Source organism: Falco cherrug, chromosome 1 (genome assembly GCF_023634085.1).
Source record: "Falco cherrug isolate bFalChe1 chromosome 1, bFalChe1.pri, whole genome shotgun sequence".
NCBI lineage: Eukaryota > Metazoa > Chordata > Aves > Falconiformes > Falconidae > Falco > Falco cherrug.
Window position 1 is genome coordinate 94,984,833 of NC_073697.1, and position 25,704 is coordinate 95,010,536.

At 49.0% G+C, this 25,704-nt stretch overlaps 1 protein-coding gene across 5 annotated transcripts in view; it reads left to right on the plus strand.

The window, feature by feature from the left end:
* Positions 1 to 25,704, plus strand: part of CORO1C (coronin 1C) — a 53,991-nt gene that overhangs the window by 7,161 nt on the left and 21,126 nt on the right. The window contains exons 1-3 of one of the 5 annotated variants that reach the window (XM_055708660.1): positions 1,392 to 1,461; positions 2,319 to 2,361; positions 18,991 to 19,190. In XM_055708660.1, the coding sequence (XP_055564635.1) occupies positions 18,996 to 19,190 (195 nt within the window). In that variant the 5' untranslated portion in view covers positions 1,392 to 1,461; positions 2,319 to 2,361; positions 18,991 to 18,995. Of the gene's footprint in view, positions 1 to 1,317; positions 1,462 to 2,318; positions 2,362 to 7,463; positions 7,483 to 10,973; positions 10,994 to 18,990; positions 19,191 to 25,704 lie in introns of those variants that run through there. The other 4 variants (XM_055708654.1, XM_027797841.2, XM_027797839.2 and 1 more) reach the window with 4 other exon arrangements.

Here is a 25,704-nt window from a genome sequence, read left to right on the forward strand (position 1 = left end):
GTTAAACTAGTGTCAAAGTTTAACAAACATTGGATAATTTATAGCTACTGTGGGCATCTGGTATTTCCATCAGCTGTAATCGACAGACCAGGAAGACCATGACAAACGTATCTCTGTGAGGCTTTCTGCCTGTTTTAACACCCAGGTATCACTTGACAGGGTGTAGTTCACTGTCCCCTCACAGTTTCATGAGGGAAGAGGAGGGTTCTCAGCTCAGCTCAGCCGGACACGTGTATTTCTCTACATTCTGAAGGATGATAAGGGGAGTGACGGGTGTGTCGCTCCCCTGAAAAGTTACGCCCCTTCGCCACCTAACCACATGCAAATGAATTTGCAGATACCGGCCAAAATGTAGAAGGAAGCTAGGCTGGCTTTTGGTTTTGGCCATGTATGGTAAACGCTGTGCAACGTGGGCACTGATCTAGCATCATTCATCCGCTCCTTGAGTTCCCCAGAGGAACAGAAACACGCAGCCTTCGAGAGCGCTGGTACCCGTGAGCCGTTTGCTTACAGAGGTGCTCACCTTCTTGCTGTGTACTGTGTTAATAACTGAGAGCCTCTGCCATCCAATAGTGGATATAAAAAAACCCAAAACAACCTGCTCACAACCACAGAAGCCAGCATCCCCCGAAGCAGCTGTACTTTTAGCGCAATGGGGAGAATCTTTGGTTTCAAGCTGCCGTCCCATGCTTCTCACCGAAGTGTGATTTTTAGCAGGGGCTCAAAGCGATCGTTTTGTCACCCCCTCCCCAGCAGCCGCAGGCCCGGCAGGTCAGCGTGCCTTGTGGAACTGCTGGGTCTCCTCAGTGTTCCTCTGTGTCCTGCCTGGCCGAGGCCTCCGAGGCCACATCTCGGGGTCTTCCCTCACAGCATCAGCGCTCCCAATTTTCCATTTTGTTGCCGAAGTGTCCCGGATCCTCCCCGTCCTTTTGCCGGTACCACCTTCGCTCGCACCCCGGGTACCCCAAGCAGAGGACGGCAGCGCCATCCCGGCGGGGCACGGCAGTGGGACCCGTGAGGGAAGAGGCCTCAGCCAGGCTGGGGGGCGCCGGCCCGGCAAGGGGCTGAGTGCCTGAGGGGAAAACCGGGCTGCCGGGGCTGTGCCAGGGCGCAGGGCGAGCCAGAGGCCGCGGACTCGGCCCCGCTCCCCTCACGGAGACCGCGGCCCGGCGAGACTCTCCCCGTCCGCCCGCGGGCAGCGGGAAGGCAGCTGGCGCCGCGCCGCCATTGGCTAGCCGGGCCGCCACTCACCCGCCGCTCCCCGCCCTCCGCCGAGGGCACCAAGGCGGGGCCCGTCCGCCGGGGGCGTGCCCAGCCGCTCAGGGGCGGGGCCTCGGGGGGCGGGGCCTGTCGCCGGCGCTGCCCGCCCCCGCCCCGCGGCGCTCAGTCGGGCGGCGGCAGGCGGCGGAGGCGGCTCCGCCGGGCTGAGGAGCGGACGCGGGGAGGCGGCTCGGGATCGCGGTGCGCGGGGGGCGGGAGCCGAGCGGGGTGGGGGAACCGGGGAGCGGGACGGCGGCCTGCGGCGCGGCGGGGGGCGGCTGGCGGGGCGGGAGGGCGGCGGGCGGCCCGGCGCGGGAGGCGGCGGTGCCCGCGGGAGGGCGGACGGGCCGGGCCGGGCAGCGAGGGCAGGGTAGGGCGGGCGGGGGTCCGGCCGGGCGGGCTCCTCCTGCGCGGGGCCGGCCGCTGTCCTGAGGCGGCGGCCCGCTGTCAGCGCCGGGCCTGCGGCGGGAAGCGGCCGCGCTCGGCCGGGGCTGCGCCCCCGCTCGCCTCCTTATTAGGCAGCGCCGCGGGCCCGGGTCGCCGCGGGTCCCCGCAACCGGCCGGCGGCCGCAGGTTGCTGCTGGGGCCGCCCCGGGGCCGGGCTGCCTCGCCGCCGCCGCATACCTGATGCCCGCCGGCCGCCTTGGGCAAGGGGAGGACCGATTGTTGATCTTTTTATCTTTCTGTTCGGCATGCGTTTTCCCTTTCCCCCCTCCCCTTTTTCCTCCCTTTTTTCCCCCTCCTTTTTTTCCTTTTTTTTTATATTCCTCCTTCTTCCCCCTTTTTTTCCCCTATGGCAGCAGCTCAGTGGCACCGGTGGGTGCGGGTCACCCCCAGAGCACTGTGTCCCCGCTGCCACCCTGCAGCGTTGCAGAGGACAAAAGATGGCTGGAGGGTTTAGTTCTGTTCATTTCATTTTTAATTCCCCGTTTTTCTTGATGCTCCTGTTGACCGGCTCCATGTCACGCCGTTATTAATGGCTCTTTAGAGTCTATTCGGGAGATGCGTAACGTCCTGGGTTGTGTGACATCTTCCTGGGCTTTGCTTTTTCTATGCAGAAAGCAACGTTAATAGCAAGCTGTCAGAAGCCGGAATTTAAAGGTCAGTATTTCTCCCTGCTTTGTGAAATTAGCTGTTTCTCCACTCGGGAGATGCAGAAAGGCATCGGACATGCAGCCGCACAGGCGTTCAGCTGTAGTACCCCAGTCTAGACAATGTGATGCTGTGACTGCACAGGAGACAGCTCTGGAAAAAAAAAAAAAAGAAAAAAAAAAAGGACTGAAAGCTGACTGGAAACAAAAGTAAAACTGATTGATGCAGTTTTATTGTTAAAGATAAGTGATATGCATTAGTGTCGTGTTGTTTTTTGGGGGTTTTTTAGTAGTTTCAGTCCTGTACGGGTTGGTTTGAGCATGCCTGTTCATGCAGATGTGCGTGTGGCTTAGTGTAAGCAAGACCAAAGATGTTTGCAAAATGAAAAGAGTGACGTTTTGAATATGCTAGGCTGGCTTTTCAGTTTGCTGATAGCGATTCTGATTGAATTTTAGGCCAGGCTGTATCCGACTTACCTGCCGCTGACCTCTCTCTTCGTGCGCCTCTAAGCGCGTGCATGAGGGAAGCGCTGTGCCTGCTGCAAGTGTGGGAAAATGGTGTGAACTGGCACAGGCCCTCCTGTGAGAAGTGTTGTCCTATGTGCTGCATGTGCAACAGCTAGAGAAAACAGCGGGTATCTTGTGCGTGAGGCAGGAGAGGATATATTTGATTTTCATTTGAATACCAAGCATTGAATCATCTTTTCTGCTCAAGGGGGAAAAAAAAAAAAAAACCAAACCCACCAAACCAACCAAAACAGATGGCTGTGCACTCACCGAGACATTATATTGCAGCTAATATTCGTGTTTGCTGAAGAGAGTGTACACAAAGGTAGAAGAACAAATACTCGTAGTGATGAAGTCAATGCATGTTTATTTCACGTATATACATTTCTAGTATTTTCAGTAGCCGTAGTTAAGACCTGACACACTCGGGTACACATCAGGGAGCATTTGCTTTGTGTTTGTTTTAATCTAGCACTTCATAATATTCATTTTTCAATGGTCACTCGCAGCTTTTTGTACAGATTGCTTTAATCAGCATTTGTGTGTCTCTGTGTTCTCTGTTGGCATTACTCTGTCTTCTAGTGAGCTGCCTTTTCAAACATCATTGGATTTTTTCAAGTTAAATCTTCATGCTTATTGCATCTGTCACTTCTGGGATTCACTCCAAGCAAAAGGCAGAGATTCAGCTTAATGGCAATGAGAAGGAATGCACAGAAGGGTAAAATATCAGCTTTCCTGAGTGATGCAGCAAAGGACACAGAGAGATCTGCCCTCAGTAGCTGTTCCATGCATCATGTTCAAGTTTAATATTAGACTTTAACGACGGCTTCATAAAACGGCTCATTAAAGCACAGCGTTGCATTTTGATCGTAAGAGAATTTATGTTATTGGTTTTAACTTGATTATTGATTCCGAGGGATATGACTAGTATGCCAGCTTCCTATTTTGAAGACATGAGCAAAACACTTCCTGGCCTGAGTTTGCAGCTTGGTGAGGTCATCAGCGCACCACTCCCAGGGCTAGGAATGTCCTTTTGGGCAAACTCACAGGCACTTTTTCACTTGACTTTTAAAGTGTGGGTTTGTTTGTTTTGATTTTGTTTTACCGAGGCTTTTGTGATAATCTCAGTCCTTCTCTAAGGATACATTGGAATAGAAACTCACTGAGGATTTGAAGTGCCCCAGTTTAAGCATTTACAGGGCATGTGAACAAGAATTAAATGTCTGTGTTCTCTTCTAGCGCTTTCCCTGCAGTCTCCCCCACCTAATATTTTTGGTCTGCTTATATGCTGGTTGTTAACTCTGAAATAAGTCTGATTAGAAACAGCTTAGAGCTTCAGTTTGCAGTCACCCTGGTTGTGTAGCCACATGTGAGCAGTCAGATTGTTGGTGACTTTAGGCTGACACGACGTGAACTGATACTATGCGCAAGTGCAGGTGGTGGCGGCATTGCTGGGGTGAACGTCACGTCGAAAACGAAGGGAAAAAGGTTTAGGTTAGTTGAAGTGACTCAGGACGGCTAGCAGTGAAAGGTGATCATTCTGGATGTGTTGAATATACCGGTTGCTGGGCCCTTTCTATTTATTTGCTGGTAGGATTGCTTTGTTCTAGTTTTCCTCACGTGAGTAACTCTACTAAAAATGGATGATTTGTTTCTTTCTGAGGCTATAATTCTTCAGTACGTGACTTTATGTGTGTTTTTTTAGATGTCAGCATTAGGCTGGTAAAATACCAGGGTGACACTAGAATTACTCAGCTCCTTGGTGTCAACCCAAGGGGTCCCACCGGCTGCTCTGGCTTTGTGCTGGAGGGCTCTCTGGTGCACAGGCTGGTGCTGATGGTCCTCAGAGGAGCAAATGTTCTGGAGAGGTTCCTAATGGATTATATCAGCCATTAGTTGTATTACCAGCCGTTAGTTGTGTACATGCCCGTGTGGGTTTGTGTAGTGGGTGCAAAGGTGATCAGAATTAATGACTGGATGTGGAGGTAATGATGTAGCTATGAAGTAGAAGGTGACTGTTGGGCAAACAGGTACATTTTACCTTACGCCTCTCCCATACGGTTCTTCATGCCAGTAAGATGGAGGTAATCTCTTTACAGCAGACATCTTCGTAACAAGTCACTTAAGTGCTCCTGAAATGGAAGAGGGTTTTGTGATGGAATACCATAAATGCTTTAAAACCCTCCTCTGTAGGTCAGGAACTTGACAGAGGAATAATGAAAATGGTTGCTGCTGCTGCTGCTGCCTCTGAAGCGGCGGGGAAAAACCCCCGTGCTGCTCTTTCAAAGGCTTCCAGCCTGCTGATGCTTTCATGGTGCCCATCGATAGAAGAGGTCTCCTTCGTTTAGAGGTGACAAAGTAGAACATGGGTCTTTGACCATTTTTCCCTTTTTGCTAATGAGTTAGACAGCAAGGTAGAGTAGTCTGCTTTGGAGAAAGGACAATAGCATTTCTTCAACATTATTTGCTTTGTCTTAATCCACGTTTTGTTGACGATAACAATAAATGATACGTAATATACTTTTTGCTAGGAGCATGTAATGACTCTTGAGGTCTAGCACTCAGTGGGAGAAGCTGGATGTGGTTGGATCAGTTATAGTGACTCTGTTTGACATTGAGCTGGGCCTCTCAATCCATCATAATTAGGTTTTTCTTGTTTTCCCTTCTAATAATTGAATTTGAAAAAGCAATGGAAATAAAATTAAATAGTGGTGGGATCTGACTTAAAGTGATTAAGGTTCAGCCTGATGCGGTCAGGCGTGCTGAGATGAGCTCACAGCTTTCGTCTGGAGTGCTGCTGAGCTGCGCTTAAGGCCAAGTGTTCCCTTTAGGAGGGATCCTGGTTTCCCAAATCTTGGCCAGCCATAGCATCTTTGTATGTAGTCTCTGTATGTACAAGCACACGTGTAATCAATCTACAGTTCTTCTTTGCTGAATATTAAGGCAAACCATTTCTGCAGCCTTACCAGATGTACCTGAGCAGGATTTGAGAAAACTGCTAAAACTGCACCTCGTTTGCATCCATGCATGAACCGAGGCAATACACTTCACCTGTAGTCCCTGGAAAATGGACTTCAAATGTCTTTGGTTGGAGTATTTGGAAATGTGGGAACTTCCCCCCCCCTTCCCTCTCCATCCCCCTAGTTCTGCATATAGTTGCCATAGAGACTGTCTTCTGGAGTCCTTGAAAATCCATTGTTTATCTCACATAAATGTATAAACCTGCTGTATTGAAACATGGCATTTTGAAGCATCCTGTTCCTGTGCAAATCTGATAGGGACTCGACATCCTACAGTGCTGCAGATTTGGGTACTGGACATGTGTCAGGCACAATCAGACAAACAGATAATGGGTATAATTAGCACCACCAGAGATTAGCAGGCAATAACAAATTCAAGCTGTAGTAAGCACTCCATCCCTTGGGAGCCAGGCAAACAGGCAGTGCTGGGCAGATGATCACTTGATATGGCAGATAGTCATCAGCAAAGGCCCAGTACTACTTCTTGAAGTTGCCTTTTTTTTCCTCACCTTTCACAGAAAATACTTTAAAAGCTCATGGTTTGTTAGGTCATGCTGGAGTCTTGAACACCCAACTGACTCGGGGTATATGCTCGGCACTTACTTGGCATTTTTCATCATATGATGGCCAGTCAGCGCTGCAGTTGTTTCTTGTAGTGACCGGTATATCCTTGATATCCTTGCTTCCAATTTGGAAATGTGAATTTCCATTAATTAAGCATTTTGCTCAGGGCCTTGCAGGTACTAGGCTGAGAATGCTGCTAGCGTATAATACTAAGTGTAGTTGTTGCTTTACAGATGGCTCGTCTATTTGCACCAGCACACGTGGTGGGATGTGTGTGAGTATGGATAAATGACCACCCTTACACCTAACTTTTCAACTGCTGATTTCTTACTGCAGTACTTAACGTTAATTATACCGTATCTTGGAGGTTGGAGTAAATGAGCACCAAGATGTCTTGTTCAGAACAGGAGGTGGATTAAATTTTTTTGAGTTTTTTCAGTGATTATTCTTTTTAAGGTTTATTTTCATTTTTGGATCTGCTGAGATCAGTTTGCAAGGCAGGAAAAAAAAAAAACCCAACCTGAGCCAGCTCAGGCAAACATGAGTTGCCAGACGTACTTCAGCAATATCTACTTCTGCTTTAGCACAGCGTGAAGTGTAGGCACAAAACGCTTCTTGCTGAGTGTCGTTGCGCCTTTTCAGCATCGTTTTCCTGGTCGCTTTCTGGAGCAATTTGTTAAAAGTTCTGCTGTTGTTTAAAGGTGGGCTATCTGGGTTTGGCTGCTTCTTTCACCAGGCTTTGGGTGCACATGTGTTATCTGTATACTCTGCGCTTTGCTCCCTGATGTTTCTTTTGGGGGGGTAAAGGTTATCTTTTTGTTCTTTACATCCAGTGCTTGCCACACTGATCTTGTGGTCTACTAAGGGGATTCTTAAGCGCTATGAAAGATCGCGTAAAAACCAGCTGGGGCTTATCTCAGTGTAATACTCCCTGTTGTTTTGGCTGGTCTCCTCCAGAGCTGCTGTAAATGCCACAGGGACTCTCAGAGGGCTGGAAGGTGTGGGTTGCACACGCAGTAACCTGCCTGTCAAGCCAACAGGTGAGTAAAGCTTAAAGGTCATCCAACGTAGGCTGCAATTCTTCATGCCCCTTACTGAAAACAAGTTCCTCAGCTGAGAGTAGCCAGCGGGAAATCAACCTTCACCCAGCGCATGTTGGGGTACGGTGCTCCCCGTCAGGTAGCAGGGAGCTGCCCTGGGGGTGTTGGGGACAGCAGGTATGCCCCTTGTCCTTGGCACAGGGAGCCTGTGGGTGTAGGAAGATGCTTTTCCTTCTTGCGCCTGAAATCTTTCTTCGTAGTGTAGCAGGAAGGTTTATTAAAGCTGCTTACTAAACTTAAGTTTTCTTAAGTAAAATTTCTTTTTTTTTTTTCTTGCCTGCCTAGAGAGGCGAGAAAGGTGCTGCGTGTTGTGCTCGTGGTTTGACACCGGCTCACCCAGGTTGCTGCCCTCTCAGCTACGGTGAGCGACAGCCGGGGCTCTGCCGCAGCACAGGACAGCAGCCTCAGCCTGAAACAGATCAGCGACAAAGAACATCTGTAGGACAGAGGAAATGTGTTTGAACTTGGAACCCTTTGCTAAAACAGATGTTTGAGGAGCTGTAATTGGTACCACAAGATAGGGATTTAAAATCAAGTTAGCAGACTGAGCGATCTGGATTTGAGTTTTAGCCTCCTCCAGTCCCTTCCTCCCTCCCCCAGCCCTGATTTCAAATTGCACGTTACGGAAATGGGACAGAATGACAATGGTACTCTTTGAATTATAGGCTGCTTGGCCAGAAGAGCTGGCAGGACAGCAAATGGAAATGTGGAGAAATACACGCTGGTTCCAACTGTGAGCATTGAGATTCATTTTTGAAGCTTATTTCAACAGCATTAAGATCTGAAAAGTGTCCGAGTTGTCCAGTCTGAACCTTCTGCGTTCTTCTACATTGAGGATATTGTCTTGTCTTTGACAATTAACTGTTGTTGGTTTGTTGTTGAGAACATCAGAAGCCATGCACTGCGAGTGCCTCACTTGTTGGGCAGGTGTTATGGAGTAGCTTGAGAAGTGAAAGTCACTAAATTGGGCTCCGATTTTTTTTTTTTTTTATGTTATATGTTAAATTTAATGAAATTTAGCCAGCATTTGGATGAAGGTGTTTCTCACAGTATGCTAACCAAGCCTGGTACTACTTTCTGGAGTAGTGTCTCTGTTCAGAATTGCAGCGTGGACTGCACTGGTCTGTGCTGTAACTCCACTCTAACCGTGACATTCTCCAGGTCCCTGGCCCATCACATTTGTCACTACAGAGCTGGAAACAAACTTCAGGCACTGCCCCAGCCCTGTATGGCTGCAGTGCTGGGCCAAGCGGCGCTGCCATTGCACTCGGCCATCCTGCTCTTCTCTGCTCACATCCCCCAAGGCAGCCGCTGCCTTCTCGGCAGGCTCCCGGCAGGTCTGGGTGTTGTGCTCCATCCCGGCAGACCAGCGGAGTGTTTGTGGTTGGGCAGGGCCATCTGGAGAATGCTGCATCCTCGCTTGGTCAGTCTGACTCACACTTGGCTGGGCTATTTGTGAGCCTCGGTTGTGCTGATCTGTTGTTTCTGCTTTATTTCTAAGTTGTGAGGAATTTGTGTCCCAGCTAACTTTGTGTTTATAGCGGAGGGCTTGCTGCAGGTTTGGGTTTCCTGGTGGTGGCTCCCGGGCTGTAGTGCTCCAGTGGCTCTGGAAGGACTGGGACCTACAACCTTTTATCTACGAGGCTGTTTATCTCCTTAAAACATCTTTAATGTTGGTTTCTTCCTGTGGATACCATGGCATGTTGTAATTAAGGAATAGAAAGCAGTTTATCAAGTCCTTTGGAGATTCCTCCTTTCAATAAAACTCCTTGTCTTTTTTTTTTTTTTCTTTTTAAGGAATTATCCAGTTAACTGTAAGCAAGGAAAAGCAGTGAAATGTTTCCAATAATGTCTTAAAGTCATTGGAGTTCAATAGGAAATGTACTTACCTTAGAAAATACTGTGTTAATCAAATCACCTTCCCTTCTGCACCTCTTCTTGAGAAATCCTGCACGTGTTGTTCTTTCTGTGCTTTAGGCTTCCAGCACCTGGGTACTGCTGTCTGCTTGACTTCTAGCTTAAGTTCGTGATGGAAGAGGACAGAATTCATCCTCTGCTGGAGTTGAGTTTCAGTTCTAGTGGCTACTGGTGAGCTCCCCTGTTGCACATGTAGTAAGACTGATGTTTGCCGCCTATTCCATTTGGGTACGTTTGATTGCTTCAAGTTGGAGGAGAAAATACAGTTGCGTTCTGCTGTGAGCACTCTGTCACTGTAGTAAAAAGTGCTCGTGCCTTAGCTGGTTACTTGGGAAAGGTAGGACGTGGTGGTGATATGATGAGAAATTAACGAAGCTGTGGTGGGAAGAGCTCTTTCTCCGTTTGTAACCACCGTCCTTAGCTGATACTAAGCTATTGGCCAAAACCAGGTTCTTAAAAATAATTTACGAAAAAAGCTTTCAATGCATCTCAGGAATATGGTCAGGAAGAAGCTTGCGTGTAACCTTCAGGAGAACAGAAGAATTCAGCAAATTGGGCTAGCAGCTCTGAACAGATTGATACTTCCTTGTTAGCTCTGTTGCGCTGATAAGAGAACTAGGTCAGCTCTATGGAGAAAGCATTTTATCTACATACTTCTCCTAACTGGAGTCCTGGCGCTTGGCTGTTGTAGCAGGCTGGCTGACTTGCAGCTCTGCACAGTGGGCTGTGCTCTCCATCTCACGTTTTCCCTGGGGTCGAAGTGTGGTCTGAAGCCCTGTTGCTTTCCTCTCTGTGGCATGTGCTGCTTTTACTGTGGGGGTGATGGAGTTCAGTCCCCAGGGGTGTAAGTAGCATCTTCCATCATGCTGGTGTAATGTCTCTGGCTGAGGTTCATAGGGCTGATGTTCAGCTCGGGAAGCATCTTGCTGCGTCTCTTGGCCGTGGTTGAGGACACAGTGCGCAAAGAAGCATCTCTGTGTTTATTCCAGTGGAGAAAGTGGAGGAGAACAAAGGCTCTTGGAGGGGAGCATATGACAGGCTACAGCCTTCTGTGGTCAGCTGCTGGAACAGCGGCGTCTTAAGGTGGGAATCTGCCTGCTGCGGTGCAAGGCTTCTTCTCATTATCCAGTAAAGCTTGTTTGCTGCCCACCAGCTGTATAACTCTCTCTCTGGTGGCAGTGAAAGTGGAAGCTGAGATGCAGAGGTGCACCGAGGCACCTGGGGTGCTTAATCCACCGGTCCCTGTGTGCTCTTTTCCCCACATATATTACTTTATGAGGTTTTGTCCTGGGTTTCAGTGCTTCCCCCTCTCCCTTGGCTCTCCTCTGTCTCCTATTTTCATTTTTACTAACCTTTTTTTGCCCAGCTAAATTTTGCTACATTGCCATCATCCAAATATCCTCCAGTACATCACATGTCACCGCCTGTGAGGGTGGCAGCTGTAGTGCCAGCTGACAGAAGACACTATAAAAGAAGAAAACCCAAAAGAGCACCCGTTCCTGCTCCTCAGCTGCCTCACCGTTTCAGACCCAGGGTTTGTGTAACTGCTGTGATGTTTCTCTTCGGTTACCCGTTATGGCCTCCTGCGAAATTATTTTGTGTAATGATTTTTGTGTGCATTCATTGCTTTAGCTTTATGGTAGATGACAGAGATTAAATGAAGTCAGACAATGCTCTCTGTTCGGGGTAATGACTTTCAACTGCGGTGTCCTTTTGTCACTGTAAATTATGGTAAATGATGTCATGTTAGACTGTAAAGATGCAAGGTACAAAGTGGTCTGAGTAGTAAGATCCCCCAAGAAGATGAATTGCGTATACCTGGAAATCTTTTAAGTGAAAATATCCATTGCCCCCTTAGCCGCAGCATGGGAGATGTGCACTCGAGACAAGCATGCACAGGGTAAACACTTAAATAACACGTGCTTCTTGATGATGCCTGGAAGATTTAAGCATTATAGGCACTTCTGACTTAAGAGTTCTTTGTATTATGATGGTCTTTGGTAAGATTTTTTCAGGGTACAGCTCTGAAAAACAGAATCGTATCAAGTATTTCACAGGTTAGAACCAACACCTTGCACTTTGTCCAGAACAGCAATTTCAGCTTACTTTAATTTTGGATTGTGTTACATTTTTGAATGTGCTGGGCTCCCCAGTAGAGATATAATCGAATTCCCTGGTAGTTTGTGGTTTAGGTTCCCATCCCAAAATAGAATCTCGCCAGTGGTATAACAGCTGGAAATTTCAGTATTAAGTTCATATTCCAGCTTTTTGTCTTTAAAATGAAGTGAAATCAGATGGCAGGGTCTTGCTCAACCTAGACTAAAGTAACCATAGACTGAAAATAATCTGTGCATAAATATGATGTCTTTTGGAACTGTGACCATCTGTAGCGGTGCTCACCTTTTGGTTTAAATAACTCCGAACATCTGAAAACAAAAGTTCTGTCAGCAACGGACTTAATGTGAATTGATTGGAAATGGTATACTAGAGGGAATAGCGGTAGGTTTAAAAGTAGAGGACTGCGTCAAGGTATTTGTGGCTGTTCTTTTTTTCTGCCAGAGGTTTCATGTGAAGTCGTAGGGCGAGCTGAAATTTTTGTGGCTGTGTGATTATTTTTTTAATTATTTTTGTCCCCCCACTTCCTCCCTTGCCCAAATATGGCAAGATTTAATATCGCGAGACTGAGTTCATAGATTCCCTTAATGCTTGGAGAGGGAAATGAAGCTCTCCTTTAGCCTTGCTGGTGGCACATTCTGGTTCTCCACTGTGACAATGGTGGCGATTTACAGTCGTGGCCCTGAACTTGCTGGGGGACTTGTGCTCGCCTTGGTCTCCCATGGTGGTGAACAAGCCTCTTCGGGGCTTGTCAGTCTGTGCTCATCTGGTTTCAAAGAATGGGTGCTCTTTGCTGCCCTTGCTATCAGCATGGCTCAGCTGGTAGAGCCTGCTTGCTTCCCCCATGGATGTGTCTCACTTTCCTTCCTCTGCCAAAGGTGTGCTGAAAAATGCTGTCCTTAAAATGATCTGGCAGACTTTTCTTCTGGATCAGTGAGTCTTCTGAGGCATTTCAAAGACACCGTCCTGTGCAGTATGCTAGGGCTGTAAATTATGTACGTGGAACACGTCTGCAACTAGACTTAAGCACAAGGTGATGTATGTTTGCTTGTGTACAACGTGCCATGCACACGCGTGGGTTACAGAGAGCCCACCGAGGTTGCACAACCAAGCGCTCCGAAGTTAAGAAATGCCATAACTGAGCAATTAGGAAATAACCTCGGTAACATTTGTTCCCTTTGTCACATGCGGTGGGGTACGGCTGTTGGTTGCGTCCCTGCTCCACCAGCCCCTTGCTCTTGGGCATGCAGCGATGGCTGCGGCGGTGGGATGGAGTCCTCCTTGCCTGTGTGGAGCAGGAGGTGCGGTGGGATGGTGGTCTCTTTATGGCTTTAAAAATTCTGAATGCTTATACCCTCCCTTCCATATGCGGCTCTGTACCTTATCTACCATATGATGTTCAAAGTGCTGTAAGGAGTGAGTGACGAGGTTCCTTGTGGGCTCTTCTCTGGTGCTTACCTCCATGATGGCCAACTGCTCAGCAGATGTGGCTCAGCCCCACTGCAAGGGAGGATGTTTTCTCCGTGCTGGGGGCACTTAGACCTCAGATTGAAACATCCATGGCCTGATTATCAGCTTAGGATTATAATGTACTTTCTCTTTTTTATTTAAAAAAAAAAAAAGTTTCAGCTCTGGGCACTCATCGCTTTTGCAGCTGAGGCCCGAGCATCTCAGCCCAGGTGTTTAGAAAGACCTTGGGCTGCATAGTCAATGCATCGGTACTCGAGAAATCCTTCCCCGCATCAGGCATCCATGGCGTGGGCTGCCCCATGCTACAGTTTTACCGGTGGGACTGTCCCCTCGCCCTGCTGGCCCCAGCACCCTGTCTAACCCATAACAAATCAGGCAGGTGCCCCCTGGTATTAGTCATCATTCAGAACTGCTGCTGGTGGCATCGCCTGGAGTGTGTCTTGATTATTTTTTTTTTCCTTATCTGCTTCTTTGTTAATAGTTATCTGAGACTGTACATTTATTCCAAAGCTGCCATTGAATCATATGCAACCTCTCCAGTAAGGCTCTAATTCTGAGTCTGGGGGCTCACTAGCAACAGCTTGCAGCCTATCGTACATTTTGCGCTTAAGGAGCCTTTCCAGTCCCCAGCACCAACCTTTAAGTGCCGTTCTCCCTATCGAGTGGATTTGTGGATCCTCGTCATCCCCCCCTTCACAGTAGCCTCCAGCTGCCTGTGACTTAAAGTAGCCTTTTATTTCAAAAGTCTCCCTTTCCAGAAGGGATCACAATCACATGGGCTGAGCAGGATTTTGCCATTAGTGGGGGGTTTTCCTGTAAGTGTTCCCTAGCAGGATGCGTTTCCTCTTGCATAAGCAGGCTGAAAACCCTCCGAAGCCACAGAAATACATCTGTTGGATGCTTGAGACAGATAAATCCTTTATAAACAGGAAAATGGGCAAACTCATGGTAACTCTTGTGACACATCATGATGGGAGATCAGAAAGAAATGGAATGAAAAGTATCACTGTGCAAGCACGGCTGACTGCATCCTGCATTTCTAAGGTCCTTTTAAATGCTGACACAAAGGCCAGTGGCTGAGCGGTACGGCGGGGACAGACAGTGGGAGGCAAAGTTAAATGTTGGGTAAAATTCAGCTGGTAGTCACTTGACATTTGGGAGGGGGGGGGAAAGAGTTTTGAAGGCTCTTTCCAATGTCCCCATGAGGACGCGTAAGATGCCGTGTGTCATGGAGCAGGATCCAGGAGATCAGTGCAGTCGTAGATCTGTCAGCACTTCTATTGTAGTGGTCTTTGCAGGGTGTCTAACGCTTCTGTTTTAATTTTGCTGAGGGCTGTAACTCTGGCAAAATTTAAACTCCTTTCAACTCCTAGTCGTGAGGTTTTAAATCCTCCAAATTTGTACTTCACAAAAAAAAAAAAAAAAAAAGAAAAAAATTTCCTGTCTAGCAAGTGTATGGAGATCGTTCCAGCTCCTTAGCTAAGATTTAACAGCACAGACAATGATCTAATGAACTTCCTTTTTTAAAAACTCTTGCTCCAAGTCCACTTCCTAAGAGTAAATCCCTAGTGAAGCCTCATCAGCCATGGATGCACTTGCCCATTTGGGTATTTCCGAAGTCACTTCCCGGGGTCCCTGAACTGGCCAGGTATACTTTGGCATGTGTGATAGAGGCTGATTCAGCCTTGCCTGATGGTGAATCATTGGGGATGTGCCTTACCTGATCATCCTACAAGTGGCCAAGCTGGAAGCTGCTGCCTGTGCTTAGAGAACCTGTGGCAACCCAATTCAGCTGTGGATTTCTTGCAGATGCTGGAGGAGGGAGTCCTTTTGATGCACAATAAATGAGGATCTTACATGCTTTTCACATCTGAACAAGAGGCTGAAGTAGGGAGAAGATGACTTTTTCTTTTTTATTTTTTTATTTTTTTTTAGGTGCTCAGGCTCAAGCTGTTTTGTTTTTCACCTGCTCGCTTTCTGTGGGGTGCTTGAAAGATCCACCATCGTTGCTCTTTATAACTACAGCCTGCACATTTCCCCACCCCCACCCCCTCCCCTCTTCTCTTTGGAGAGCAGCCAGATCAAAATGGCTGTGATCCAACGCCAAGAATCACTCCCTTTGCTATGGAAATGAGGACTTGGAGGCTGCTCACCATGTGTTCATCAGAGAGTTCCTGCTAAGGATGATGAGCTGTAGGTGGAGAAGAGGGCAGCAAAGGTGTGTTCAAACCAATCCATTTGGAGCAAAACAGGGTATTTTTGGATACATCTGATTCTTTGCATTTTTTTAAAGGTCGTTTATGGAAAACCGAAAAAAAAATTAGCCTTTCCATCAAACAGTAAAAATGAGGGAAATAAAGTAGTAGAATTTCACCATAGGATTGAGGGTGTTTCTCTACCATTAGAGTGGAAGGGGTGGCAGACCTCCCAGTACCTGATATTTGAGATAAGCTCTTTTTTTTGTGTGTGGTGTTCTGGTATTGATCAAGTGAAGAAAAGATGTAATTATCCAAGCTATACAAATAGTCCTTCCTAACTATCATATCCACATTCCCAGCATTAAAGCAGACAAATTGCAAAAACCCCAGGTATATGGTACATTGACACCAGGCAATTTGCTGCATGTTAACTCAGCATAGCTTTACCTTTTTCTAAACAATCAGATTTTAATCTTGATGCACAGTGGGATGGGAACGTTGCCAGTGGGCGAACAGTCATGGAAATTGACTGTGCATAAAGCAGGGGACTGGAAAAGTCCTTCTCCTAGGCAAGTCGTGCACCCCAGGCAGATGAGCGAGCAGGGTTTTGCTGCAAGGTGTGTTCTCGAGAGGGCTGAGCTGGCCGCAAGCTTCCTGTGGTGTTGCAGCACGTTGCGAGAGCATCCCTGCTTCTTCAGGGTGGCCTGGTGTCACCTCGGGTGCCGGCGAGGGAGGGATGAAGGGGGTGATGCCGCTGTGGCAGGGTGCTCACTGCAGGACCTGGCAGGATCCAAGCCGTGGCTGCAGAAGTCCAGGCAGACAGCTTACGGCTGGGAGGAGCCCGCTCCGGATTAAAATATCTGACAGGTCTCTGAATGAGTCTACGCCATAAATTAGTAACTGGGTGTGGAACTGCATTTTTTTATGATGTATCTTAATTGGGCCTCGGGCAGCTTGATAGTACAGCATGCTGCTTGTCTTTCGGGGATCTCCGAGTAGAAATTCACCTTTTCTTTGTGCATGGTTCAGTGGGGCTCAGCGGGGGCCATGCTGTGAATCCACCCAGGGATGGAGCTATGCCCTGCCTCACCCTCCCTCCTTCCCTGCCGGGGATGGCCGTGCGAGCATCCCTGGGGAGCCTACCGAGCCGCCTGTGCTGGCAGCACTCCACCTCGAGACATGACATACCATCTGCTTCGGCGGAGTTTCTCCCATCCATTTTGGATAACTTCATCTTTTCCTTTGCCTGAAAACAAAACAAAAACCTGCATCACACTGCGAACAGAGCAGTTGTAAATTTTTTTTCCCCCCCGCTCAAAAAAATGGATGCACTCCACTGCCAGGTGATTATCAGTTCTGTGTGCAAAAAATGGTTTGCTCCTAATATTTCATGGTCCCGTTGCATGAAAGGTACTGTCTGCCCTGCAGCTTCAGCTCTTCCATCTGGCTGTAGAGCTGAACATGAACTCTGAGGGTGTTGCTGTGCATCGTGAGCATAAAAAGAAATTGGTGTCTGGATTTTGTACTCTTACCTGCTGGCCGGAGCCAGGGAGCAGCTCCTGGTTTATGACATCCCATGGCACTTGGGTGTCGCTGGGTGTGTGCACTGTGGAACAGGCTTTTTATTTGTGCTGCAAGTGAAATAGTTGGCAGAAAGTGTATTATGCAAGTCGATTGCATTAAGTACAGAGGAAGCCTAAGTTCATCTATAATAGGAGTAATCATTCATAATTTATATATAGCTTTTTTCATGTGGACGTCATAAACACGCCAATCATTGACATTTTGCATCTAAAATCTATACCAGTTTTTTCTTAAACGGCAGGATTTCTTAATATAATGCTGTTTGTGGCACTTGCTTATCTCTGAAAGGATTGAGTTAATTGGGGAGCTTTAATAGGACATTGGTGTAGAACTGGTACAGTGAGAAACGCTGCAGGTAAAACCCACCGACAATGGCTGGAAATAAATGCAGAGCCCTTGGTGCCTGCATCACCAGGTCATCAGTGGCCAAAAGCTACGTGGCCTCCACCCCACCCCAGGGACAGTCCCCATCACACAAATGACCCCGTAATCAGTGCACTTATTATTTGTGCCTGCAGAGGAGCTGGCTTTTCCCCAACAGGTAACGTGCTGCCCGGGCTGGGACCCTTCGCCTGGGCTTTGCTCTTCCATTGCGCTGGTGGCTCTGATGGTGCTTGTCCCAGTTTGTGCTGGCAGCAGCTGCCCAGACCGGAGCCAGAGCTGTGCTGGAGATGGCCAGTGCCGATTCCCAAATGCTCCAGCTGGATGTGGTTGGGGGGGAGCCGGTGGAAAACAAATACTCTGATTATTTTTTCTTATCTGTGCGGAAACTGGAGTATTCCACTGGATAGCTGTCTGTTATGTTAATGGTAACATTTTTCTCCTCTACAAACATACTGCGTGACTGCTGCTTTCCCAGCTCTGATGAGTACTTTCCTCTAGTTATTCAGCTTTTTGTTGCTGTTAATTTATCTTTTTTTTAACCGCCGAGACTACAAAACAGCCATCATTCCACAGTCTCTTTTTTGCTCTGCTTTCATGCCCAGCCTTTGCAGTCAGAGACAGGCGTACAACCCTTTATCACTTTTGCTGCAGACAGGCTGTGCTGAGGGAGCCGTGCCGGAGCCGCGTTCGGAGTCTCTCACTTGAGAGCATCAGGCTGGTGGGTCTGGAGCAAGAAGCTCCATGCAGCTGAGCAGTTTTTCCCAGCCTCTCCATGTGCTTGGGGACCTACTGGGAGGCAAGCTAGGAGGTGGACTCTGCTTTTTTTAAAAAAAAAAAAAATTTTTTGCTTTCCCTAGAGACCAGGGCAGAAAGATTTTTCTCATATGTAAAACCAGGATGCTATATGGAGGCTTTTCATCTTCCTGCAAGAGCTGCTTGAGGGAGAGAAATCTATGATGGGAAAAACCCTTCCCAGATGCACGGGCTCCAGGCAGTTGCTCGCTTCCAGGTTTGGTGTTCACATGCAGTGTTGTGCCCGTGTCGCCTTCCAGGTGCCGGAATTTTCCACGCCAGCCCCTTTCCCTCTATTCTAACTTAAGCCTTCTTGAAAATTATTTTTCTCAAGAGAAGTGCTACAGACACACTAAGTTAATTTGAGTCATTAGCTTGTTTCCATTACTCCTTTCTTCCTAGGAAACTAATTTTATTATTTTTTTTGTGAGATTTTGGAGTTAGAAGAAAGAAATGGAAGCTAGCGAACATGTGGAACCACTTCACAGCAACACCGGATTTTGAGAGCTTGCATTTTTATTTACGTCTTCTGGACCCTGCCTGACTTGAAAGTAAACAAGTTCAATCTGAGACCAGATTTATCCCCAAAAATATGTGGAGACTTGTCTAAAAACTGCTTTTAGGATTAGGAACTTCCTTTACTGCAAAAAGAGCATACATTTACAATGGGAAAACTGATGCTTAACTGGCAGATCCCTTCTGTAAAACACCCTTGGAAGTGCAGTCCAGTTGTTTGGTACTAAACAACCTTGAACTTTATTTTTTAAAAAAAAAAAAAAAAAAAAAGGCAAAACTGGCTGAGAACTTAGCAGGGCTAAAGCAAGGTGCAGGACTAGTGAGTGAAACTGTATTTCTGTGTTGCTGGCAGCGGGGTGATGGTGCAGATGAGAGGGTCCCATGGAGGTCCTTGGCAGGCATCTTCTGGGCGAGCAGGAGGTCCCTGCACCTGTAACTGATCTCCTTCTTTTGACGTTCCTCTTCCCTGCAGACACAATGAGGCGAGTGGTACGACAGAGCAAATTTCGGCACGTGTTTGGCCAAGCGGTGAAAAACGATCAGTGTTACGACGACATCCGTGTTTCCCGTGTTACTTGGGATAGCTCCTTTTGTGCAGTAAACCCCCGATTTGTTGCAATAATTGTAGATGCTAGCGGTGGCGGAGCGTTCCTGGTGCTGCCTTTGCACAAGGTAAGTGCTTTTTTGAAAGTTTCTCGCTATTACCCGCTCAGCTTTGTTGTTGTGGCAGCACTGGTTTATGAATAACGTCAAGGCTGGGAAGTCTCTGCAGTGCTGTGACAAATGTTGCTCAGTAGTGCCATGTAAGAACCCATTTAATGTCTCTGTAATCAGCCTGATGCTTCCTCGACGTTAAACACAGCAAAGAAGCATTTTGTTTTACTAATCTGAGCCAGTTCCTTATGGCAGGAGTTTCTGTGTGGAATCACGCCCCTAATGAAGCCTCGTTATTTATGATAGCAGGGCTCAGGTTTTTTCCACTGTTGGGGATTCAGCTTTTTGAGCTCTGCAAGTGTCGCTTCATTCAGGAACGCACCTGAACCAAACTATTCCTTGCAGCCCTGTATCAGATGGATGCAGAGGTTCCAAGAAGGGTATTTCCATAGGTGATGTGGCCTTGGCATCTCAGCTGGTCCAGGCTGCTGCCAGCCCCTTTGGTTACTCTTTCTCTATACAGTGTAAGACCAGAATAACCTCAGTAAGAAAACAGCTCCTCCAGGTACCATCGCAGCTCTCCCAAATCAGAAGGCTGTGCCTAGGCTTTATCGTACTTCAGCCAGGTCTTTTTATCTCCCAGTACCTGATATACTGAGGAGAGGGGCTTCATCTGACCTCGGGCAGGGAAAAGCCCCTTATGTTCTCTGCTGTGCAAAGTGCTTGCTAAGGCTCCAAAAAATAATCTTCCAGTGAGCCCATGCATACATGCAACTTCTTTCCCTTCCACTTTGAATTTATTTGTAGAGCCCCAGGGGTGTGCTTTGCAAAACACACAGAAAAGTTAGGTTCCAGTCCGTCAGCCATGAGAATGGCCAGATCAAAGGCTTGGAGGGAGACTGAAGAGATGGGTACAGAAGCCTTCCTGGCAGTCTCTTACAGTCCTGTGTTATAAAAGCACAGAAGTGAGCAGGAACTGAAATAAATTCCTGTTGCCCCCTGATACTGCATGGAAAAAAATGACAGAGCATCTTTCTTCTGCCCTTGTTGGAGAGGGGTGTTCTCCCTTTCTGTTGCTTAACCAGCACATTCTGGTGACGGAAGTCTTTTTCTGTAAGGTTATTTTCTTTGTGACCCTCAAGCTTCTCTCTTAACTATACACTTAAGATGTCCTCAGTCTGTCATCAGCCCTGTCCTTCTTTTCCTAGCTCCATTTGCAGATCTGCCCCGTTTATATATAGGACTAGTGACCAGAATTGAATATAGCATCCCACATGGCGAGCGCATTCGAGTGCATTGCAGGAACAGAGGCTGCGAGTTCTCACTTATGCCTCGGTTGTGCTAAGTGAAGCCAGCCAAGCCCCTAGCCTACTGAAATAGCTCTCTATTTTCCTCATCTTATTAACAGCACTTCTTTGCAAGTATTCTGGTTTGCGCTCGTCTTCGGGCCACGCATCCTGCTCTTGCCCAAGCCACACACGGTGACACAGATCTCAATGGGAAATACCTTGCTCAACACAGCACGCGGTTGCACTCGTGTTGCATCACAGCATGATCAAATGCCAATGGCAAAGGACACGCACCCCTCTTTTTTTTTTTTTTTTTCTTTTTCGCTCTTACTTCCCAATGTTTTCTCAGTCCCTGGCAGAAATCCCTGCTCGTTCCGAGTGATCTGGCCTTTTGCATTTTAAGTGCCATCTTATGTTTGAGGGGGTTTTAAGTTTATTCAGCTGTTCCTCCTGCTTTCCCCTGTATTTGCATTGCCTTCGCGCCCTGAGCGATGTTCCTGCCTTGTCCAGCTATTTAATTCTCACATAGATGAATGTTTCATGCAAAGCTGGAGGAACTCTGTTCCTAAACCCTCCAGCCCCACACGTTCTTTTGCAATGCAACACGTTGCTGGCTTTGCTGTAACCAGTTTCTAGGTTCCTCATTTATTTTTATAGCCTCGGCTGATGAAATTGTTCCTTTGGCTCCTTCAGCACCCGAACATTTTGGATTTCTGTTGACGGCCGTTTGGCAGGGGTAGGCACCGAGTTCCCACAGCAAGATGCTCGCTGGTGTACTTGGGCTGGGGAACGGGCTGACATTAAAGCACGGGTTTGTAAGATCGAGCCGTAAAACCCCACTTGCTGCATGTGCCGTGTGGCCGTGCCCTCCTGCCGGTGCTGAGCCGAGCCTGCGCCCCGCGGGGCCGCCGCCAGCCCCCGGTTTAGCGCATTTGAACCGTCATTTGCCTCGCCCAGTGCCGGTAGCGCCGTGGTTTTGTTGTTGCGGCGCTGCCTCTTGGCCGCCGGCTCCCTCGGCGGGCTGGGGGGCGCCCCGGGACCCCGCAGCGAGCGCCCATGTGGGGGCCGGAGGGGCCGGGCTGCTCCGCACCGCGCCGCGCCGCCCCGCCCGCCCCGCCGCGCCGCGCGCGCGCCCCCGCGCCCGCCGCAGCAGCACTGCGGCGGCCGCGGCTTTTTGCCTTATATGGTCATGGCAGCGCTCGGGGCCGCCGGCCGCCGCCGCGCTGATTGGCGGGGGCGGGGGCGCGGCGCGGCAAGTGCGCGGCCGTTAACCCCTGCGCTGCCGGGCCCAGCCGCGCCGCCGGGGCTCCGGTGCCGGTGTGCGGGGACCCAGGGGGCGCCATCCGCCGTCCCAGCCTTCGTTCCATCCTCAGTCCCTTCGTGCTCCATCCTCCCTTCCCTCCATGCGCCATCCTCCTTCCCTCCTTCTCTCCCTCCATGCTCTATTCCCCTTCCCTAAGTCCTCCCTCTCTCCCTCTGCCCATCCTCCTTCCCTCTCCCTCTGCCATATTCCTTCTTTCATTCCCTCCCTTCGTGCTCCACCCCTCTTCCCTCTCTCCCTCCCTCCACGCTCCATCCCCCTTCCCTCCCTCCACGCTCCATCCCTCTCTCCCTCTCTCCACGCTCCATCCCTCTCTCCCTCTCTCCACGCTCCATCCCTCTCTCCCTCTCTCCACGCTCCATCCCTCTCTCCCTCTCTCCACGCTCCATCCCTCTCTCCCTCTCTCCACGCTCCATCCCTCTCTCCCTCTCTCCACGCTCCATCCCTCTCTCCCTCTCTCCACGCTCCATCCCTCTCTCCCTCTCTCCACGCTCCATCCCTCTCCCTCTCTCCACGCTCCATCCCTCTCTCCACGCTCCATCCCTCTCTCCACGCTCCATCCCTCTCTCCACGCTCCATCCCTCTCTCCACGCTCCATCCCTCTCTCCACGCTCCATCCCTCTCTCCACGCTCCATCCCTCTCTCCACGCTCCATCCCTCTCTCCACGCTCCATCCCTCTCTCCACGCTCCATCCCTCTCTCCACGCTCCATCCCTCTCTCCACGCTCCATCCCTCTCTCCACGCTCCATCCCTCTCTCCACGCTCCATCCCTCTCTCCACGCTCCATCCCTCTCTCCACGCTCCATCCCTCTCTCCCTCCCTCCACGCTCCATCCCTCTCTCCCTCCCTCCACGCTCCATCCCTCTCTCCCTCCCTCCCTCCACGCTCCATCCTCCATCCTCCTTCCCTCTCTCCCTCCCTCACTGCTCCCACCCCTGGGGCTCCCCGCAGAGCCGGTGGGGAGCCACAGCCGGGGCTGGTGCAGCTGAGCCAGGCTTGCTGGCTGTGGAAACGCTTTGTCTGAACTTCCCGTTTCCTTGCATGCACATGTGCAGGGCCTTTGCCAGGAACTCGCCATTCCCATGCTCCAGCAAGAGCCACGGCCACTGTCTGAGTTGCTGAAAATCGCAATTCCCACAGGTTGGTTAGTCTGGAGAGAGATGGCCTCTGTTGGAATGGACCACATATTTTTCAAAAGTGGTCATTTATATCAATTAATGGTGCCTAGATGATACGAGTCCAGCTAATCAGCATTAACTAGGGAAAAAAACCACTGAACAAACTTGCCTGCTTATTCTGGGCTAACACTGAGCAGAATGTTAGCATAGAGTATCACTGTTAGACTGGAAGCCTGCAGGGTTTTAGAGCTGATTTTCTTTGAGCCTTATCCCAGGCAACACAGCGGGTGCACTGGGAGGGCAGCCCTGGGATAAACCCCTTCGACCAAGCGCTGGGTGCCCCAGCCTATGCTGGCTGTGCTGCGAGATGAGCTGGACATCGCCTCCAGCATGGTAGGTAGGGCTGCTGGGAGGGAGCTGAGGAAGAGGGGGGTGAGGGAAGAAGCAGTTTTCCTGCTCACATCCCCTGGAGATTTCCCGTAGGAGCGGGATGGATGGTGCAGCCACCTGGGTGGCTCAGTGCTGTGCAAGGACCAAGAGTCCATTGTTCTGCCTTGTCCCTCCAGCCCTCCCGTCCTCAGCCTTTCAGGTGGTGGGCTTGTCATCTTCACTGCTGCGTGTCCTTCCTGGCAGCACGAACTCAGGACTGCCGGTTATCCCATGGGATGCTGTTGGGAAGAGCCGTGCCCCTTGCTGTGTGGTGTGCTCGCATCCCTCAGATGACTTTGGAAACGGCAGGGCAGAGACCTCCCTGCCTCCGATGTCAAAGGAGAGGGGTTGTGGGCAATACACTCACCCAGCTCGATGGGTGATCCCGCTTTTACAGCCATGATTAGAATTTTGTGGGTTTCTTGACGTGCTGGGGGAAGCGACTTGCAAATACCTGCATTTAGTCCGTGGTTCTGGTGCTGGGTCTACATTACAGCAGAACTGCATACAATTATTTTTCCTTTCCTTGAAAAATCTGTGCAGTTTTTATCTGCAAAGAAAAAAAATCTGCTGCAAAGGGGTCCTTTATGTTTCAGTTCATAGAAAGATGCCTTCAGCTGAACGTCACGTTGCATAAGGCTTTTAGAAGAGGCTTCTTCAGTCCCCTTTGGATACACCTTTTATTCGATTTTTCCATTTGTATGCCTGACTTCTTCTTCCACTCCCTTTACATAGGCAGCATTCCTCCAGAAGCTGGGATCAGATGGGTGCTGTGAGAGGCAATTAGCATGTGGGTGGGTGAGTGCACACCTCAGGAATGATCTTCTTGAAGGAATATGTTGTTCTGCAAGTGACATGCCTTACTGTTCAACCATGGCATATGTACGTTGTTAATCAGCTGTTCCAAATTCTCCTTCCTCCAGGAAGGACTGAAGGAAAAAAAATTACAATCTTTTTCTGAACTGGGTGTAAAATAAAATCAGGAGGTACTGCTGCAGTGGGTTTGTTGAGCCCTTCCAGCAATTTTTGGTGGAGCGTGGATGGAAGGATGTGAATTAAAATGAGTTACTGTTGTCTTGAGTTTGGCTCCTGAAGAGCCCTTGTCAGCCCTAGTGCTGTAGGTCTTTTTCATAGCAGTGTCCCTGTGAGAAAGTTGCAAGGTTAGAGACTACGAAGGGACTTTTCTCCCTAAATTTTGGTCAGATTTTCATGCCAGCTCAAGTTTTGAATGTTGGGTGGAGGAGGTGAAAAATCAAGACAACACTGCAACAACTGCATAAAAAAGGAACACACTGGTGGGTTTTAAAGACCAAAGTCATCTTGTGAGCAGTGGAACTGCTAAAACCTGGTTTCTTGTAGATTTTGCCTACATCTGCTCTGCATAGAGCAAATGTTGCCCAGGTCCTTTGCACTTCTTTTCTCTCTTGGCGCCCATCAGCTTGTGACCACCTCCCATGGGTGCTTCACTAGCCCAAGTGGGCTGTCTGTGCCGCTCAGGAGGGACATGGGCTTGAGTTATAATGCACCTTCCCAAGTGGGGCACTAATTTGGGTTTGTTTCTTTTATTTCACCTTGGGTTTTTCTTTAAAGCTGATTTAAACCAAAAAAGTTTATATTTATCGCTGTCAGCTTGATTCCAATGGATCATCGGGTTCTAGTGTGTTAGGGAAGAGAGGGCAGGAGTGTGGCTGATAATTCTCATTTCTGCAGGTGAGCAAGCAGCAAATACTGTCCCCTGTCTTACAGTCAACCGATGGTTTGTACAAACGTTGCTGCAATTTTAAGACCTTGTCCAATAATGAAAGTGGAAGAGGAGCTTGATAGTTTTGCCTGCAAGCAGTACGAAGGAGAGGTGGTTGCACTGGGGGAGCACCCGGTGTAATCCACATCTGCCTGCCTAAGCAGAGGTTAAAGCAGAGTGTGAGGAGTGGAGTAAGTTGCGTATTCATCCTATCATCAGATGAAAGATAACGTTGCGCCACCAGCAGCTTGAATTTCTGAGTCGTTCGTGGCATAAAGTTCCTGGTTGCTGTAGGGTGCAGGTGGATATATGCCAGCCATACGTACAAGAGCAGGGTGTAGGGGGGCCTGAAAGGGAGGGTAAAGTGCTGGGTTAGCTGTTAAAACTTCAGCTAAACTGAAATCTTGCAAGTCCAGGGACAAAATGAGTTCAACAGAAATGGTTGGATAAAGTAGCTTCTTTCCTGGGATCTGTTCAGACTTTCTTCTGTCTCCTCCTTTCCTGTCTGTGTTTTTACTGGTCCCAGTTTGTTTCGTCATGGCTGGTGCTGGAGTCCCGGCTCGTCTGTTCCCAGCTTAGGGGGATGAGCGTGTTTGGATGATGTGAGACGACTGTTCCCCGTGGGTCCTGTCT